At 41.4% G+C, this 18,390-nt stretch overlaps 1 protein-coding gene across 1 annotated transcript in view; it reads left to right on the forward strand.

Annotated features, from left to right (window-relative positions):
• Positions 1–18,390, forward strand: part of CABIN1 (calcineurin binding protein 1) — a 1,089,846-nt gene that overhangs the window by 339,571 nt on the left and 731,885 nt on the right. The window contains exons 21-25 of the mRNA XM_053701973.1: positions 3,446–3,652; positions 3,951–4,092; positions 4,230–4,495; positions 5,045–5,305; positions 5,437–5,588. Of these exons, the coding sequence (XP_053557948.1) occupies positions 3,446–3,652; positions 3,951–4,092; positions 4,230–4,495; positions 5,045–5,305; positions 5,437–5,588 (1,028 nt within the window). The remainder of the gene's footprint in view (positions 1–3,445; positions 3,653–3,950; positions 4,093–4,229; positions 4,496–5,044; positions 5,306–5,436; positions 5,589–18,390) is intronic.

The raw sequence follows: 18,390 nt of genomic DNA on the forward strand, positions 1-18,390 counted from the left end.
AAGGCTCATACGGACATCGTCCTAGCCTTTCTCAGATCTCACGGATGGAAGGTGAACAAAGAAAAAAGTTCTCTGTCCCCGTCAACAAGAGTTCCCTTCTTGGGAACAATAATAGATTCCTTAGAAATGAGGATTTTTCTGACAGAGGTCAGAAAATCAAAACTTCTAAGCTCTTGTCAAGTACTTCATTCTGTTCCTCGTCCTTCCATAGCGCAGTGCATGGAAGTAATAGGATTGATGGTTGCAACAATGGACATAGTTCCTTTTGCACGAATTCATCTAAGACCATTACAACTGTGCATGCTCAGACAGTGGAATGGGGATTATACAGACTTGTCTCCGACGATTCAAGTAGATCAAAAGACCAGAGATTCACTCCGTTGGTGGCTGACCCTGGACAATCTGTCACAGGGAATGAGCTTCCACAGACCAGAGTGGGTCATTGTCACGACCGACGCCAGCCTAGTGGGCTGGGGCGCGGTCTGGGAATCCCTGAAAGCTCAGGGTCTATGGTCTCGGGAAGAGTCTCTTCTCCCGATAAACATTCTGGAACTGAGAGCGATACTCAATGCTCTCAGAGCTTGGCCTCAACTAGCAAAGGCCAAATTCATAAGGTTTCAGTCAGACAACATGACGACCGTTGCATATATCAATCATCAGGGGGGAACAAGGACTTCCCTGGCGATGAAAGAAGTGACCAAGATAATTCAATGGGCGGAGGATCACTCCTGCCACTTGTCTGCGATCCACATCCCAGGAGTGGAAAATTGGGAAGCGGATTTTCTGAGTCGTCAGACATTCCATCCGGGGGAGTGGGAACTCCATCCGGAAATCTTTGCCCAAATAACTCAATTATGGGGCATTCCAGACATGGATCTGATGGCGTCTCGTCAGAACTTCAAGGTTCCTTGCTACGGGTCCAGATCCAGGGATCCCAAGGCGACCCTAGTAGATGCACTAGTAGCACCTTGGACCTTCAACCTAGCTTATGTATTCCCACCGTTTCCTCTCATCCCCAGGCTGGTAGCCAGGATCAATCAGGAGAGGGCCTCGGTGATCTTGATAGCTCCTGCGTGGCCACGCAGGACTTGGTATGCAGACCTGGTGAATATGTCATCGGCTCCACCATGGAAGCTACCTTTGAGACAGGACCTTCTTGTTCAGGGTCCATTCGAACATCCGAATCTGGTTTCCCTCCAACTGACGGCTTGGAGATTGAACGCTTGATTTTATCAAAGCGTGGGTTTTCAGATTCTGTAATAGATACTCTGATTCAGGCTAGAAAGCCTGTAACTAGAAAAATTTACCATAAAATATGGAAAAAATATATCTGTTGGTGTGAATCTAAAGGATTCCCATGGAACAAGATAAAAATTCCTAAGATTCTATCCTTTCTACAAGAAGGTTTGGAGAAAGGATTATCTGCAAGTTCTCTGAAGGGACAGATCTCTGCTTTATCTGTTTTACTTCACAAAAGACTGGCAGCTGTGCCAGATGTTCAAGCATTTGTTCAGGCTCTGGTTAGGATCAAGCCTGTTTACAGACCTTTGACTCCTCCCTGGAGTCTAAATCTAGTTCTTTCAGTTCTTCAAGGGGTTCCGTTTGAACCCTTACATTCCGTAGATATTAAGTTATTATCTTGGAAAGTTTTGTTTTTGGTTGCAATTTCTTCTGCTAGAAGAGTTTCAGAGTTATCTGCTCTGCAGTGTTCTCCGCCCTATCTGGTGTTCCATGCAGATAAGGTGGTTTTGAGTACTAAGCCTGGTTTTTCTTCCGAAAGTTGTTTCCAACAAAAATATTAACCAGGAGATAGTTGTACCTTCTTTGTGTCCGAATCCAGTTTCAAAGAAGGAACGTTTGTTACACAATTTGGACGTAGTCCGTGCTCTAAAATTCTATTTAGAGGCTACTAAAGATTTCAGACAAACATCTTCCTTGTTTGTTGTTTATTCTGGTAAAAGGAGAGGTCAAAAAGCGACTTCTACCTCTCTTTCCTTTTGGCTTAAAAGCATTATCCGATTGGCTTATGAGACTGCCGGACGGCAGCCTCCTGAAAGAATCACAGCTCACTCCACTAGGGCTGTGGCTTCCACATGGGCCTCCAAGAACGAGGCTTCTGTTGACCAGATATGTAAGGCAGCGACTTGGTCTTCACTGCACACTTTTGCCAAATTTTACAAATTTGATACTTTTGCTTCTTCGGAGGCTATTTTTGGGAGAAAGGTTTTGCAAGCCGTGGTGCCTTCCATTTAGGTGACCTGATTTGCTCCCTCCCTTCATCCGTGTCCTAAAGCTTTGGTATTGGTTCCCACAAGTAAGGATGACGCCGTGGACCGGACACACCAATGTTGGAGAAAACAGAATTTATGCTTACCTGATAAATTACTTTCTCCAACGGTGTGTCCGGTCCACGGCCCGCCCTGGTTTTTTAATCAGGTCTGATGAATTATTTTCTCTAACTACAGTCACCACGGTATCATATGGTTTCTCCTATATATATTTCCTCCTGTCCGTCGGTCGAATGACTGGGGTGGGCGGAGCCTAGGAGGGATCATGTGACCAGCTTTGCTGGGACTCTTTGCCATTTCCTGTTGGGGAAGAGAATATCCCACAAGTAAGGATGACGCCGTGGACCGGACACACCGTTGGAGAAAGTAATTTATCAGGTAAGCATAAATTCTGTTTTTTTATCTTTTGTCTATTTTGGACATTCTGTATTACAGTTTGTATGGTATGAGCTAATTTGTGATGGCATAAGTACTACTATTTCTGGAACTGATTTATTGTGAACATTGAATATATGTGTTTTGAAACCTGTTTACTATAGATTACAATAATTTTTTCCAGCATCATTATATATAGATAGCGCCCCTATTTTATATAATATTGTGTTGTCCTCTATAGGATATACACATATATATATATATATATATATATATATATATACTGCCTTCTGTTTAGGTCTGCCTGTCTTGTTCTCCCTCCCTGTTCATTCTGTGTCCTCTAGTTTGGGTATTGGTTCCAACTAGTAATTGGAATGATGTTGTGGACTCTCCATATCTTAGGAAAGAAAACAAAATTCATGGTTACCTGATTAATTTCTTTCTTTCCACGACCCCACTCTTTATTAAGACAGTTATTTTTGACTAAACCTCAGGCACCTCTACACCTTTGTGTTATTCTTTTTCCATTTCCCTTCGGTTGAATAACTGGGGATTATGGGTAGGGAAGTGACACTTAACAGCTTTGCTGTGGTGCTCTTTGCCTCCTCCTGCTTGCCAGGAGTGATATTTCCAATAGTAATTGAAGGACATTGTGAAAGAAATGTATCAGGTAGGCATAAATGTTGTTTTTTAAGGTTTTTGTTATGTGTTTTGCTTCACCATATGTTAGAGGATCTCTACTTCTACACATGTTAACTTTATGATAGTCTCTCTATCCACAGGTGGAACTGCTCTGGGAGGATGCTCTCATCATGTTTGAATACTTTAAGCCCAAAACGCTACCAGAATTTGACAGCTATAAAACAAGTACAGTATCTGCAGACCTTGCCAATCTGCTGAAAAGGATAGCAGCTATTGCACCACGCTCTGGAAAGCCCAAGTTAAGCATGGAAATGGTCTCTTCCTATATTGAAGTCACAAGCAGCAAGGTACCAGCAGTAGATCACAGAATTTATTAAATAAAGTTAATTGAATAGGTGTGTATGTTGTGTTAATGAATAGGCAAACATCTATTGGGTTAGTGGGAAGCTGTTTCATAGGAAATATAGCTACACTGCTTTAGAGGAAGGGAAGAGGCCTTGGAACAGATATTTGAATGGTCAGTATTAACAACAAGAAGCTCTTGTTTGAAGAGATTGATGGTTAGTTGTCAGATGGAAGAACTCTTTTACTAATAATGTATATAATAATTTTTGAATGTTTTATACTAAAGTAGCTTTCTTTCAGGTGCCAGCTCTTCCGGAAGGTGCCGAAGAGTGTCCTGCTGTTCTGAATGAATTATATTATCTTCTTGCTGACTATCATTTCAAGAACAAAGAACAGTCAAAAGCCATTAAATTCTACATGCATGATATCTGCATCTGCCCCAACAGGAATGTATAACTAGCAGAGCAAGAGATATGCCAGATCTATTACTTTTTCTTACACAACATCAGCCTCTCTTCTCACTTAATTTTTCATTATTTAGTCTACTTTATTTTACCTGCTTGTTTTGTTTTTTTTCATACAGGTTTGACTCATGGGCTGGCATGGCATTAGCACGAGCAAGCCGTATCCAGGATAAACTTAATTTAAATGAACTGAAAAGTGATGGTCCTATCTGGAAACATTCTACCCCAGTTCTTAACTGTTTTAAGAGGGCACTGGAGATTGACAGCTCCAATCTGTCTCTATGGATTGAATATGGCACCATGTCTTACACAATGCACTCATTTGCATCCCGCCAGCTCAAGCTGTGGTTAAAAGAGCTGCCTCCTGAAGTAGTGGTACAGGTAAGTCTGTTATGATGCATAGTTCTATGAAAGAACGTAAATATTGCAAGTTCATTTATGTTTTATTGCGGAATAGAAGCTTAAAGGGTCAGTAAACAATGTGTGATTGTAATCTGATATGTTTAATTAAGCATAATAAAACAACTTTGCAATATACTGTACTTATTTTATGTAATTTAACTTAAATTGTGGATTTTCTTAGTCTCAAAACTGCAAATGTACACTGCAGATTTCATGTGACTACCCCTGCTATATATTTGTCCTAATCAGCCTCAGCAGAGGTTATCAGATAATTATCTGCAGTGCAATGCAGTTTTTGCTAACCTAATGAATGTGGCTAGCATTATCCACCATGGTAACAAGTCTGGATTGGCTCCTTCCAATAAGGCAAGTGGTTTGTGGAGTTGGGCAATTGAAAAACAATTGCAGAATACAAGAAGTGTCTTGTAATTACAAGGTGTTTAGTGACCATTGTAATGCTACAACAATAGAGTAGACAGAGATACTGCAAAAGTATTGTTCACTCACGAATTTGTATTGATTTTCTAGTTGAAGGAACGTCGGGACAGCATGTTGGAAACAGCCAAACAATGCTTCACAGCTGCTTCTCAATGTGAGGGGGAAGGAGATGAGGAAGAGTGGCTTATCCATTATATGCTGGGGAAGGTAGCAGAGAAGCAAAAGCTACCCCCAGAATTGTACCTGCAGCATTACAAGCAGGCTGGGCACTACCTGCATGAGGAAGCTGCTCGCTATCCCAAGAAGATCCACTATCACAATCCTCCTGGTCTGGCTATGGAGGCACTAGAGGTAAAAAAAAGACGTGTTAACACTCTAGGAGAGGGAGACATATTTTTAAAGCCACTAACAGCATACATAAATCTGCATGTTTCCTGTCTTAACCTGAAGAGTACAAGGTAACTATATCATGTAATTTGCAGGTTTATTTTCGTCTTCATGCCTCAGTCTTGAAATTATTGGAGAGATCAGAGCAACAGCTGGATGCAAAAGTGCTATTTACCTTTATGAAGGAGGCCTCTGAAGGACCTTTTGCTAGAGGCGAGGAAAAGAATGCACCTAAAGCCACAGAGAAGTAAGTGATTTTTGCAAAATCAACCTTGCCCAAGCATTTGTGTGTAATGTGCTGTTGATTGATCTCATAGCGTCAGAGATTGCCACTATAGCTATGTGATTATCCCCATACTTGTGTTCATAATGTCAGCGATTGGCCCCTTAGCTACTGTATGTTCATAGTGTCAGAGATTGCCCCATAAGCTATCTTTATTGTTGCAATAACTGGCTTTGTAGCTATGTTCATAGTTGCATTGACTGCCCTGGTAGCTACAGTATATTGATTGTTCTAGTGATTGCCTCCATACTTATGTTCATTATGCTAGTAATTGCCTCCATACTTATGTTCATCGTGCCAGTAATTGCCCCCATAGCTATGTTCATAGTGCAGTAATTGTCCCCATAGCTATGTTCATAGTGCCAGTAATTGCCCCCATAGCTATGTTCATAGTGCCAGTAATTGCCCCCATAGCTATGTTCATAGTGCCAGTAATTGCCCCCCATAGCTATGTTCATAGTGCCAGTAATTGCCCCCATAGCTATGTTTATAGTTCTAGCAATTGCCCCCCAAAGCCATTATCAGAATGTTCACATTACATAGATTGCACTATTTCATGAAGACTGTGTTTACTAACATTTTATTTATATGTGCTATTAGATAATTTGTCCTTTTTAATTCAAATGTCTTTAGTTGGCGCTTCCCTATTTCACTTCTACCTCCTAGCTTTTTAGTCTCAAGTTTCTGAAAAAAACAGACCACTGTTCCACTTTATTTTATACAAACAGAAATGATTTTGCCTTCTAATAAATATTGTTATCTGGATAGATGTTGGGAACCCTCTTAGGACAACATATGAATATCACTGCAATGGTTCAGGTTTTTTGCCTGTCTAAGGCTGGACCATCTGCTAATCTTAAGAACAAAATACCTCTTTATTCCTGAACGTTAATTTCTAACTTCCTACATTGCAATATATAGGCATCTGCTTCTGTTCTTCTCCCTGCTTCATTAAAGGAACATTATAGAATGTTAAATGTATTTATAAAAACACTTTTCTTTCCTAAGATATGGAGAGTCCACAACGTCATTCCAATTACTAGTTGGAATATAACTCCTGGCCAGCAGGAGGAGGCAAAGAGCACCACAGCAAAGCTGTTAAGTGTCACTCCCCTACCCATAATCCCCAGTCATTCTCTTTGCCTCTATCAATGGAGGAGGTGAAGTTTGGTGTCTGAAGAAATGAATTCCTTTTTTTGGTACTATTCCCTGCAAGCAAGGATTTGGGTATAGCTGAGTCCACGTCAATCTCTTCAGTAGAGTTGTGGTGGCTTTTAAGCAGTTAGGAAGTTGTGAGGTGGTCCTTACTTTGTTTCCTAACATATTGCTGCCCTAATTATAGAAAGCCAGAGTTGGCTACTCTGTTCTTTCTTTTTCTACAGGTCTCTTTGAGGAGTATGTGTCCTTTTACACCTTTTAAGCTGTCGTCCTGGCTGACAGCTAGATTGCAGGTAAGTGCCTTTTGTCTTCTAGGTATTGGAGACTTGCACTTAAGAAGATTGAACCGCAACTTTAATGTGGGACATGATATATCCTTCATATAGGATATTTTTATTAGGCAGGCACTGTGTATGTGAAGGGAGACTAAGGGGTTAATGCTTTTATTTGGAAGTGAAGCACACCCTTTATTTTTGTGGCTCATGTTCATTTTATTCTCTTTGGATATTGATTATTGTGTGGGCTTCAAACAGTGTAACATTTTCAGTGTTAAAGGAACTTTATACACTCATTTTTTGTTTGCATAAATGCTTTGTAGATGATCTATTTATATAGCCCATCATTTTTTTTTTTTTAATAAATCTTATAGTTTTGCTTATTTTTAAATAACATTGCTCTGATTTTCAGACTCCTAACTAAGCCCCAAAGTTTTATGAGAATACTGTAAGCTACCTTCTCCAGCTTGCTCCTGTTTGTGTAAAGGGTCTTTTCATATGCAAAAGTAGGGGGAGGGGGGGAATTGTCTTATTTCCCACTTGCAGTGGGCTTTCCAGCAACCTTTTCAACAGAGCTAAACTGAGAGCTTCTAAGTAAGTTTTTAAACAGTTTTATACTGGATTTTTATATCAGTATCTGTGCATCTTATTCTTTATAGTAGTGTGTATTACATGCAGTTATATGAAAATGAATGTATACTGTCCATTTAAGTTCTCAGTCAGACTGAGTTTATTGGTATTGCAAGATCGTTAGAAGATAAACTGTCAGGAAACGCGTTTTAATTCCAGCTGCGCACTGTGTAGTCGGATAGTCATGTGACTTCCGCTCTTCCACATTCAACTTTAAACAGAGTGGCGGCGTCACTGTCCAATATCTCCTGTCTTCATTTCATTCTGGGGAGTGCTCGGATTGGCAGAAGAGTCCTCTGGCTTTTTTAAATTCAAACAGTAAAGTTTTTAAGTAAGACACCTCAGTTAGGCTGATACTTAGCGTTACATGCTCTAAGTACTATCAGTTTCTAGAAAAAAGTGACAGTAACTAGATAAAATAAATATTACATTTGTTGTTTTTCATAATTTAATTTTGGGAAAAAAGAGGTTTTCCTGTTATTATGGACATGGATCAAGACTTTGTGTCTTCTGATAAATGCTTGTTTATGCCTTGAGGCAATGCCAGAGCTTTCTCCTCAAACGTCCCAAGCCTCAATGGCATCACATGCAGTGCCCGGTGTTTCCTCTCAGCCTCCTGGAGGCGTATATTTGCCTGTAGATTTTGCTGCTCAGATATCCTCTGCGGTATCTGCGGCATTATGTGCTTTTCCTGCATTGGGGAAATGCAAGAGGAAAGTTAAACATTTTTCAGATAGTAAGGTGTATGTTCCATCTGCTGCTTTGTAGGTGGCCCTTTCTCATAACTCTGATGAGTTGAAGAAGTAAACTTCAGGTTTAAGCTTGAACACCTTTGTGTACTGTTAAAGGAGGTATTGGCTACTTTGGACGACTCTGACTCTTCTGTCGCGGTCAACCCTAAAAAAATCTAGTAAACTTAATTAATACTGTGATGTTCCTTTCTCGGTGGAAGTGTTTCCTGTTCTAGACCGTGTGACTGAGATTATTTCACCGGAATGGGAGAAACCAGGGATACCTTTCTCCCTTTCTCCTGTCTTTAAAAATATGTTTCCTGTTGCTGACTCCACTAAAGATTCATGGCACACGGTGCATAAAGTAGAAAGGGCTATTTCTACTCTGGCTAAGAGAACTACGAGTCCTATAGAGGATAGCTACTCTTTTAAGGATCCCATGGACAAGAAGCTGGAGGCTTATTTGAAAAAGATGTATGTTCATCAGGGTCTTCAATGGCAACCGGCAGTTTGCATTGCCACAGTAGCAAGTGCTGCATCTTATTGGTGTGATGCCTCGTCTGAATCAATTTTAACAGAAACTCCGTTGGAGGAGATCCAAGACAGAATTAAGGCTCTCAAACTAGCCAATTTCTTTATTTCAGATGCTAACATACAAATTATAAGACTGGGAGCCAAGATGTCTGGCTTCATTGTCTTAGCCCGCAGGGCTTTTTTTTGGCTAAAATCTTGGTCAGCTGATGTTACCTCCAAGTCCAAGCTTCTGGCGCTACCTTACAAGGGTAAAATCTTGTTTGGACCTGGTCTGGCAGAAATAATTTCTGATATTACGGGTGGAAAAGGGTCTTTTCTTCCTCAAGAGAAGACGAACAGACCTAAAGAACGTCAAAGTAATTTTCGTTCCTTTCGTAACTTCAAAGGAAAGTATTTCTCTCCCTCTTCCAAGCAGGAACAGTCCAAGTCTTCTTAGAAACCCAATCAGTCTTGGAACAAGGGGAAGCAATCAAAGAAACCCGCAACTGAGTCTAAGTCAGCATGAAGGGTCTGCCCCCAGTCCAGGATCGGATCAAGTGGGGGGCAGACTTTCTCTTTCTTGTCAAGCATGGATATGAGATGTCCCAGATCCTTGGGCTGTGGACATATTATCTCAGGGTTACAAAATAGAATTCAAATCTCTTCCTCCCAAGGACAGATTTCACCTCTCAAGATTATCTGTAGATCAGGTAAAAAGAGAGACATTCTTGAACTGTGTTCAGGATCTTTCCTCTCTGGGTGTGATTGTTTCAGTTCCAGTAAAGGAACAGGGTCTAATATTCTATTTAAATCTGTTTGTGGTTCCCAATAAAAGAGGGAAATTTTCAACCCATTTTAGACAAGTTTCTCAGGGTACCGTCTTTCAAAATGGAAACCATTCGTTCCATTATTCTTTTGGTTCAAGAGGGTCAGTTCATGACGACCATAGACCTGAAGGACACGTATCTTCATGTTCCCATCCATTTGCTTTTATAGACAAACACTTTCAGTTTGTGACTCTTCCATTTGGTCTTGTCACAGCTCCCAGAATTTTATCAAAGTTTCTGGGGGCTCTCTTGGCAGTGATCAGGTATCGGGGAGTTCCAATGGCGCCATACCTGGACGACATATTGGTTCAGGTGCCATCTTTTCAACAAGCAAACTCTCTTACAGAGATCTTGTTGTCTTTTCTGATATTACGGGTGGAAAGTGAATCTGGAAAAGAGTTCCCTTGTTCCAGCTAAAAGGGTGGTTTTCTTAGGAACAATAAAAGATTCCCTATCTATGAACATTTTTCTGACGGAGGTCAGAAAATCCAAAATACTCTCCTCTTGCCTCTCTCTTCAGTCTACTCTTCGGCCATCAGTGGCTCAATGCATGGAGGTAATTGGTCTGATGGTTGCTTCCATGCATATCATTCCCTTTGCTTGATTCCATTTGAGAGCTCTGCAATTATGCATGCTCAGACAATGGAAAGAGACCATTCAGATCTGTCTCAGAGGATAGATCTAGACCAGTCGACAAGAGACTCTCTCCCGTGGTGGCTTTCTCAGGACCATCTGTCTCAGGGCACATGCTTCCAGAGACCTTCCTGGGTGATTGTGACCATGGACGCCAGCCTGCTTGGCTGGGGAGCAGTCTGGGACTTGTTAAAGGCGCAGGGACATTGGACTCGAGAGGAGTCTTCTCTCCCCATAAACATCTTGGAGTTGAGAGCGATTTACAATGCTCTGATGACTTGGCCTCAATTATCCTTAGCCCAGTTTATCAGGTTCCAGTCGGACAACATCACCTCAGTGGCTTACATCAACCACCAGGGAGGAACTCAGAGTTCCTTAGCCATGTAGGAGGTGGCACAGATTTTTCTGTGGGCGGAAACTATCTGCCATTCACATTCCAGGAGTGGACAACTGGGAAGCGGATTTCCGGAGCAGACAGACATTTCATTCCCGGGGTGTGGGCTCTCCATCCGTATGTGTTCTCCATGTTAACCCTTTAAGTGGGGGGTACCGGAGTTGGATCTGATGGCGTCTAGGCAGAACGCCAAGCTTTCAAGGTACGGTTCAAGGTCAAGAGATCCACAGGCCGCTCTGATAGATGTTCTATCGGTTCCTTGGGTTTTCGGTCTAGCATATCTGTTTCCTCCGTTTGCGCTCCTTCCTCGAGCCATTGCACGTATCAACCCAGAGATTTGGTAATTCTAATATCTCCTGCATGGCCTCGCAGGATCTGGTATGCAGACCTAGTGAAGATGTCATCTCTGCCGCCTTGGAGGTTGCCTCTGAGGAAGGACCTTCTACCTCAGGGTCCATTCCTCCATCCAAATCTCGTTTCTCTGAAGCTGACTGCTGGGAGATTTAATGCTTAGTTCTGGCTAAGCATGTTTTTTCTGAGTCAGTCATTGAGACCATGCTGCAGGCTCGCAAGCCTGTTACTCGTAAAATTTGCCATAAGGTATGGCGTAAATAACTTTTATTGGTGTGAATCCAAGGGCTACTCCTGGAGTAGGGTCAGGATTCCTAGAATTTTGTCTTTTCTCCAGGAAGGTCTAGAGAAAGGGTTGTGGAAACAAACGGAATAAGTACAGCGCTGAACCCAAAGTTACAACCTTGCCACTCCCAAAAAAATAGTCCCAAAAAACTCCTTACAATAAAGCGTATCCGCAACCACTTCTCCAAAGTGTATGACAGATATAGCTGTGAATGTCTCCAAGTGGAGTAACTTTAATTTTCTCCAGATAGGTATACTGTAACAATCCTTCGGCGGTTGGTTATGTAGCCACAGTGTAGCAAATAGTCAGCAAGATAAACAACGTAATGTTTGCTCCTGTTTATATGTAACTGACAAATTACTCCGTTATGGAAGCATAAATTACCTATTTGGCAGTTCATGCAATACACCTCACCATGTATTCTAGTGTTGACATCGAACGATAATGGAACAAACCTCACCTTCTGGAGATATTTGGAGTAATCTCACTCACCCCTCTTCGTCCAGATTAATGGCGTCTGTTTCCAAGTGAAATTCCGGTGCGTAGGATTGCCGAAATGGATGCGGCAAGCTCTGTTGTTGTACTCAGACGATATATGAAACAGGGTGACCCGCTCTTAGCGTGTATCACGCGCCGGATACTAGGTACCTAGTGAATGAAATAGTAGCAGGATAACGGCTTAGCTTCTACGCGTTTCACCTGTAATAATGGGCTTTCTCAAAAAGCAGCTGTTCCTGGAAACCAAGTTTAAAAACCTGCTGCTTGTATTTCATTTGTTGGATGTCTTTATGTTGATTGTTTTTTAAGGTGGAATAGTCCTTAAGGTAATAATGTCAGATCATAACATTTTGTTCCTTGAGATTAGTGAACTATATTATTATATACTTCTTTAGGTGGTATATCAAAATAAAAAATGTTATTATAAAAAACTTGTGGTATATAAAATTACATATCATTTAATGAAACACTATTTTAAACGTCTTCTAACCTTCAGCAGAAATATATCATACTAGTCCTAAAGCCCGTTCACACGGGCCGTGTGGTTTATTTTTATTTTTATATTCTCTCTCTCTCTCTGCCCTATCTCTCTCTCTCCCCTCTTTCTCCCCCCTGTCTCTCTCACTCTCTCCCCCTGTCTCTCTCACTCTATCCCCCCTGTCTCTCTCACTCTCACTCCCCTGTCTCACTCTCACTCCCCTGTCTCTCTCTCTCTCCCCTGCCTCTCTCTCCTCCCCCCTGTCTCTCTCTCTCTCCCCTGTCTGTCTCTCTCTCTCCCCTCTCTCTCTCTCCCCTCTCTCTCTCTCCCCCCCTGTCTCTCTCTCTCCCCCCCTGTCTCTCTCACCCTCTCCCCCTGTCTCCCTCTCCCCTGTCTCTCTCACCCTCTCCCCTGTCTCCCTCTCCCCTGTCTCTCTCACCCTCTCCCCTGTCTCCCTCTCCCCTGTCTCTCTCTCCCTCTCCCCTGTCTCCCTCTCCCCTGTCTCCCTCTCCCCTGTCTCCCTCTCCCCTGTCTCCCTCTCCCCTGTCTCCCTCTCCCCTGTCTCTCTCTCCCTCTCCCCTGTCTCTCTCTCCCTCTCCCCTGTCTCTCTCTCCCTCTCCCCTGTCTCTCTCTCCCTCTCCCTTGTCCCCCTGTCTCCCTCTCCCCTGTCTCCCTCTCCCCTGTCTCCCTCTCCCCTGTCTCCCTCTCCCCTGTCTCCCTCTCCCCTGTCTCCCTCTCCCCTGTCTCCCTCTCCCCTGTCTCCCTCTCCCCTGTCTCCCTCTCCCCTCTCTCCCTCTCCCCTGTCTCCCTCTCCCCTCTCTCCCTCTCCCCTCTCTCCCTCTCCCCTCTCTCCCCTGTCTCCCTCTCCCCTCTCTCCCTCTCCCCTGTCTCCCTCTCCCCTGTCTCTCTCACCCTCTCCCCTGTCTCCCTCTCCCCTGTCTCTCTCTCCCTCTCCCCTGTCTCCCTCTCCCCTGTCTCCCTCTCCCCTGTCTCCCTCTCCCCTCTCACCCTCTCCCCTGTCTCCCTCTCCCCTGTCTCCCTCTCCCCTGTCTCCCTCTCCCCTGTCTCCCTCTCTCCCTCTCCCCTGTCTCCCTGTCTCCCTCTCCCCTGTCTCCCTCTCCCCTCTCCCCTCTCTCCCTGTCTCCCTCTCCCCTGTCTCCCTCTCCCCTGTCTCCCTCTCCCCTGTCTCCCTCTCCCCTGTCTCTCTCACCCTCTCCCCTGTCTCCCTCTCCCCTGTCTCTCTCACCCTCTCCCCTGTCTCCCTCTCTCCCTCTCCCCTTCCCTCTCCCCTGTCTCCCTCTCCCCTGTCTCCCTCTCCCCTGTCTCCCTCTCCCCTGTCTCCCTCTCCCCCTCTCCCCTCTCCCCCTCTCCCCTGTCTCCCTCTCCCCTGTCTCCCTCTCCCCTGTCTCCCTCTCCCCTGTCTCCCTCTCCCCTGTCTCTCTCACCCTCTCCCCTGTCTCCCTCTCCCCTGTCTCCCTCTCCCCTGTCTCTCTCTCCCTCTCCCCTGTCTCCCTCTCCCCTGTCTCCCTCTCTCCCTCTCCCCTGTCTCTGATCAGCTGCTTTCAACGGCTATTTGCGTGCGCGTGCGCAGGGTGCGAGGGTGCGTGCGCATTCTGCAAGGGGGATCTCATGTCAACGATTAGTTGCGTGCGCGTGGGTTCGCGTGCGCATGTGAGTGCGAGGGTGCGTGCGCATTCTGCAAGGGGGATCTCATGTGTCGCGGTGAAAGTTTTGTCAGCTACGCTAAGTGGGTGCGAGGGTGGTGCGTGCACATTCAGCAGGGGTCAAAGTGCTGACATCAGTGGGTGCGAGAGTGCGCGCGTGCGAAGTATCAACAGCTGGCCAAGGGTGCGCGTGCGATCAGCGGCAAGAGTTTGTCTGAACTGCGCATGACGGCTTCAGACAAACTCTTGTCTTTTATAATATAGGATTATGTTATCCATGGTGTACTTATAGCAACCCTATATATGGAGAGTATATTATATTTTTACAATAGTATGTTCATCCATAAAATTTCCTTCATATATATAAAAAATTATGAAAAAATTATAGAGAGTTGGATTTGTCTCAACTCCATATTTGTATTACCTCTGAGTTTTATAAAAGATAGTATATATAGATATCCAAATATCTGATAGTAAATAGTGTAAAAGAAAATTGTTTTTATTTTTAAACTCCCAAAAAAGGGACAGGTCCAATTCTGAATTTAGCGCATTTGGAAAAAGAGTATCTAGTTTATATATCATTTCCGATTCTTTCCTCAAAAGTTTAGTCTCAAAGTTACCCCCTCTCCAATTCCCTTTCACCTTGCATATACCCCAAAATTAAAAAAATGTTTGATAATATTATTGTGAATCTCTCTAAAATGTTTATACAGATGTGTATCGAGGTTACCTTTTTCAATATTACAAAGGTGTTCTCTGATTCTATTTTTCAGGATTCTGGTAGTTTCACCAATGTAAAAAAGATTACATGAACATTTCACTAGATACACAATCCCTTTTTGGGAACATCTAATTTTATCTTTGATGTTAAAATTATCTCCAGTTTTTGGCAAAAAAATGGTTTTACTTTTTGTGCTGTATCTGCAAGCTCTGCATGTATGGCAGGGAAAAAAAACATTTACATTTTTCCCTTTTAGGTCCCTCTTAACCATACCTGTGTTATCTCTTTTAAAGTGATGGTAAACTCCGTATCTAGTGAAGTTAATATTGTTATTTTAACATTTTATTCAGTTTTACACACTCCAAATCATGTTATCTTATCTATGTAAAAACACTTACAAATCTTTATGTAATAGCTCCGTCTAATGCCGTCTTCATCCTTCCTCCTGTGATGTCACATCGATAGTTTATAATATTGAACCAATAGGTAAGCCTGTCGCCAGACAGGCTTACTTCTATGCAACCCAATTCACGCAAGTGCAGTATTGCATTCCTCGCAGCATACGGTCAACCAATCAGTAGCCTCAAAAAGCGATGATGAATTTGCGCGTTCCTGTTTATTCAGCGCATGCGCTCTGGCTCTTATTTACTTTTTATAACAACATAAGATATAGATAATTTGTGATAAAATCAAGTATTTATACATTTACTTATATTTATTACATAAAGAAGTGTGCTCGTTTAAGAAGGGACCGACCGCTCGCAATATCTATCCACTACAAGTGACTGGTATACGTAATCCTCTCTAATGCGCATGCGTCTAAATTCACAAAATCGGGAGCGCGCAAATTGGGTAAGATGTAAAGAGGGTGGAGAATAGGTAAGACTTCAGTGTATTACTGAAAGTAAATTAGAGGGGAGGAGCGAGGCAGCGCAACAACGGATTTATTAAAAACTAAAAATTAGGTAATAATGCATAAACAATTTGAAAATGGATATTGCGTTTTTATATTGTTAGTAATAAATAATCTAATTATGCAACTTGGCAATAGCGGAGTTTACCATCACTTTAAGTTCACTAGGAGCCAATATCTGTTTTAAGTTTTTGGCCCTTCTAAATATAAATTTTTGTTTATGTGCCAATATGTCACCTATTAGTGGACCTTTCTTTAATATGTGCCAGTGTCTGTTTATTATTTTCTTAATGGCCGCATGGTTTTCTCTATAATCTGTTATGAAGGCCACATTATACTCGCTATTGATTTAATTGGTTTGTGGTTCAGTTTTCTTATCATTTAACAGAGTACTTCTTTCCGTTTCTTGGGCTCTGGTGATGGCCCCTTGTAGTTCTTGATCTGTATATCCTCTCTCATTAAACCTTCTTTGTAGAATATTTACCTGTGTTTTAAAATCTATTTGTCTCTAACAGTTTTTCTTAATTCTTAGAAATTGCCCTGTTGGTATATTGTCCTTCCATCTTTTAAGATAGCAACTTTTTTTGTTTAAATAATTATTGCATTCAACTTTTTAAAAAAAAGGTTTTGGTAGCAAATTTATCTTCATCTACAAATATATCCAAATCTAAAAATGAAATTGATACTTTACTATATTCGTAAGTGAAGTTAAAGGGACAGTCTAGTCAAAATTAAACTTTCATGATTCAGATAGGGCATGTAATTTTAAACAACTTTCCAATTTACTTCTATTATCTAATTTGCTCAATTCTTTATATACCCTTTGTTGAAGAAATAGCAATGCACATGTGTGAGCCAATCACACAAGGCCTTTATGTGCAGCAACCAATAAGCAGCTACTGAGCATATCTAGATATGCTTTTCAGCAAGTGATATCAAGAGAATGAAGCAAATTAGATAATAGAAGTAAATTAGAAAGTTGTTTAAAATTACATGCACTTTCTAAATCATAGAAGAAAAATGTGGGTTTCATGTCCTTTTAAGCCCTCTGTCATTGGAATTCATACTTCGAAAGAACTTGTTGAGGTTATCTTCTGATCCTCTCTAAATAATCAAAATATCATCAATGTACCTTTTGAAAAGCACGAGATCTGCACCAAGCTCATGCCCACAAAGGAAGTTCTCCTCCCAATCATCCATGAAAATATTCGCATAGCTTGGTGCGAATCTCGTGCCCATCGCTGTACCCTCTATCTGCAAATAGTATTTCTTATTGAATTCAAAGTAATTATTATCTAGTATGAATTTGATACTTTTCAGAAGGAACCCACACATTTCTGGACTTCTTTATCTTTACATAAGATTTTTTTTACTGCTTGTAGTCCTTTGGTGTGGTCTATAACTGTGTATAGCGATGTAACATTGCATGTTGCTATTATAAGATTTTCTTTCCATTGTATGTCCTCGACTAACTGTAATACATGTGTGGAGTCCCTGAGAAATGTTCCTAAATTTTTTACATATTTCTGGAGGTGTATATCCACATATTTAGATAGATTACAAGTGATAGATCCCGGAAATGATAGGTCTCCCTGGGGGGTTTGTTAGGCTTTTATGAACCTTTGGGAGAAAGTAAAAAATCAGAATTCTTGGAAACTCTGAATATAAGAACTTAAAGGGACAGTCTAGTCAAAATTAAACTTTCATGATTCAGATAGGGCATGTTATTTTAAACAACTTTCCAATTTACTTCTATTATCTAATTTGCTCAATTCTTTAGATATCCTTTGTTGAAGAAATAGCAATGCACATGTGTGAGCCGATCACACAAGGCCTCTATGTGCAGCAACCAATCAGCAGCTACTGAGCATATCTAGATATGCTTTTCAGCAAGTGATATCAAGAGAATGAAGCAAATTAGATAATAGAAGTAAATTAGAAAGTTGTTTAAAATGACATGCTCTTTCTAAATCACGAAAGAAACAATTTGGGTTTCATGTCCCTTTAAATTAACTTTCATTTAAAATGCCAGTGTCTTTTCCTTTTTTCTAAATTTGTTTGTTGGATTCAAGTCTAATATTTTATAGGTTTTGGAATCATTAAGGATCCTGTTTGCTTCTTTGATATAATTGGCCTTATCTATAATTACAACTCCTTCCCCTTTATCCGCCGGTTTTATGATGACGTTTATTTTTTCTGTAGGGTATTAATAATAATCTCTGTCTTTTTTATGTAGATTAAAATTGGGTTTATATTATTTAAGATCGTAGTCTCTTAAATCTTGCTAAACCATTTTCTTGAATGTTTCCAAATTACATAATTTTGCATGAGTTGGGTAAAATTTAGATTTCTGTCTTAAATTGGTGGGGGTATTTGATTTATCTAATTCGCTATCTCTTTTTGCAAAATTGGAAAAATTGATTTGTCTTTCAATAGGATTTTTTATAAAAATCTCTTGAGTGTAAGTTTTCTTACAAACTGCTTAACGTGATTGTGTGTATTAAATTTGTTCAAAACTCTTGTTAGGGCAAAAGACATGCCCAAAGAAATAACCCGTTTTTCGTCCTTATCTTATTCTACACTGCTTAAATTGAAAATCCCACTCGAGTCTTCTACTATCTTACTCTTTTTGCCTCTCCTTCTATTTTTTCCTCCTCTTTGTCCTCTAGTTGTCTTTTTTTTTTTAGATTTAAT

The sequence above is a fragment of the Bombina bombina genome, chromosome 2 (genome assembly GCF_027579735.1).
Source record: "Bombina bombina isolate aBomBom1 chromosome 2, aBomBom1.pri, whole genome shotgun sequence".
Taxonomy (NCBI): Eukaryota; Metazoa; Chordata; class Amphibia; order Anura; family Bombinatoridae; genus Bombina; species Bombina bombina.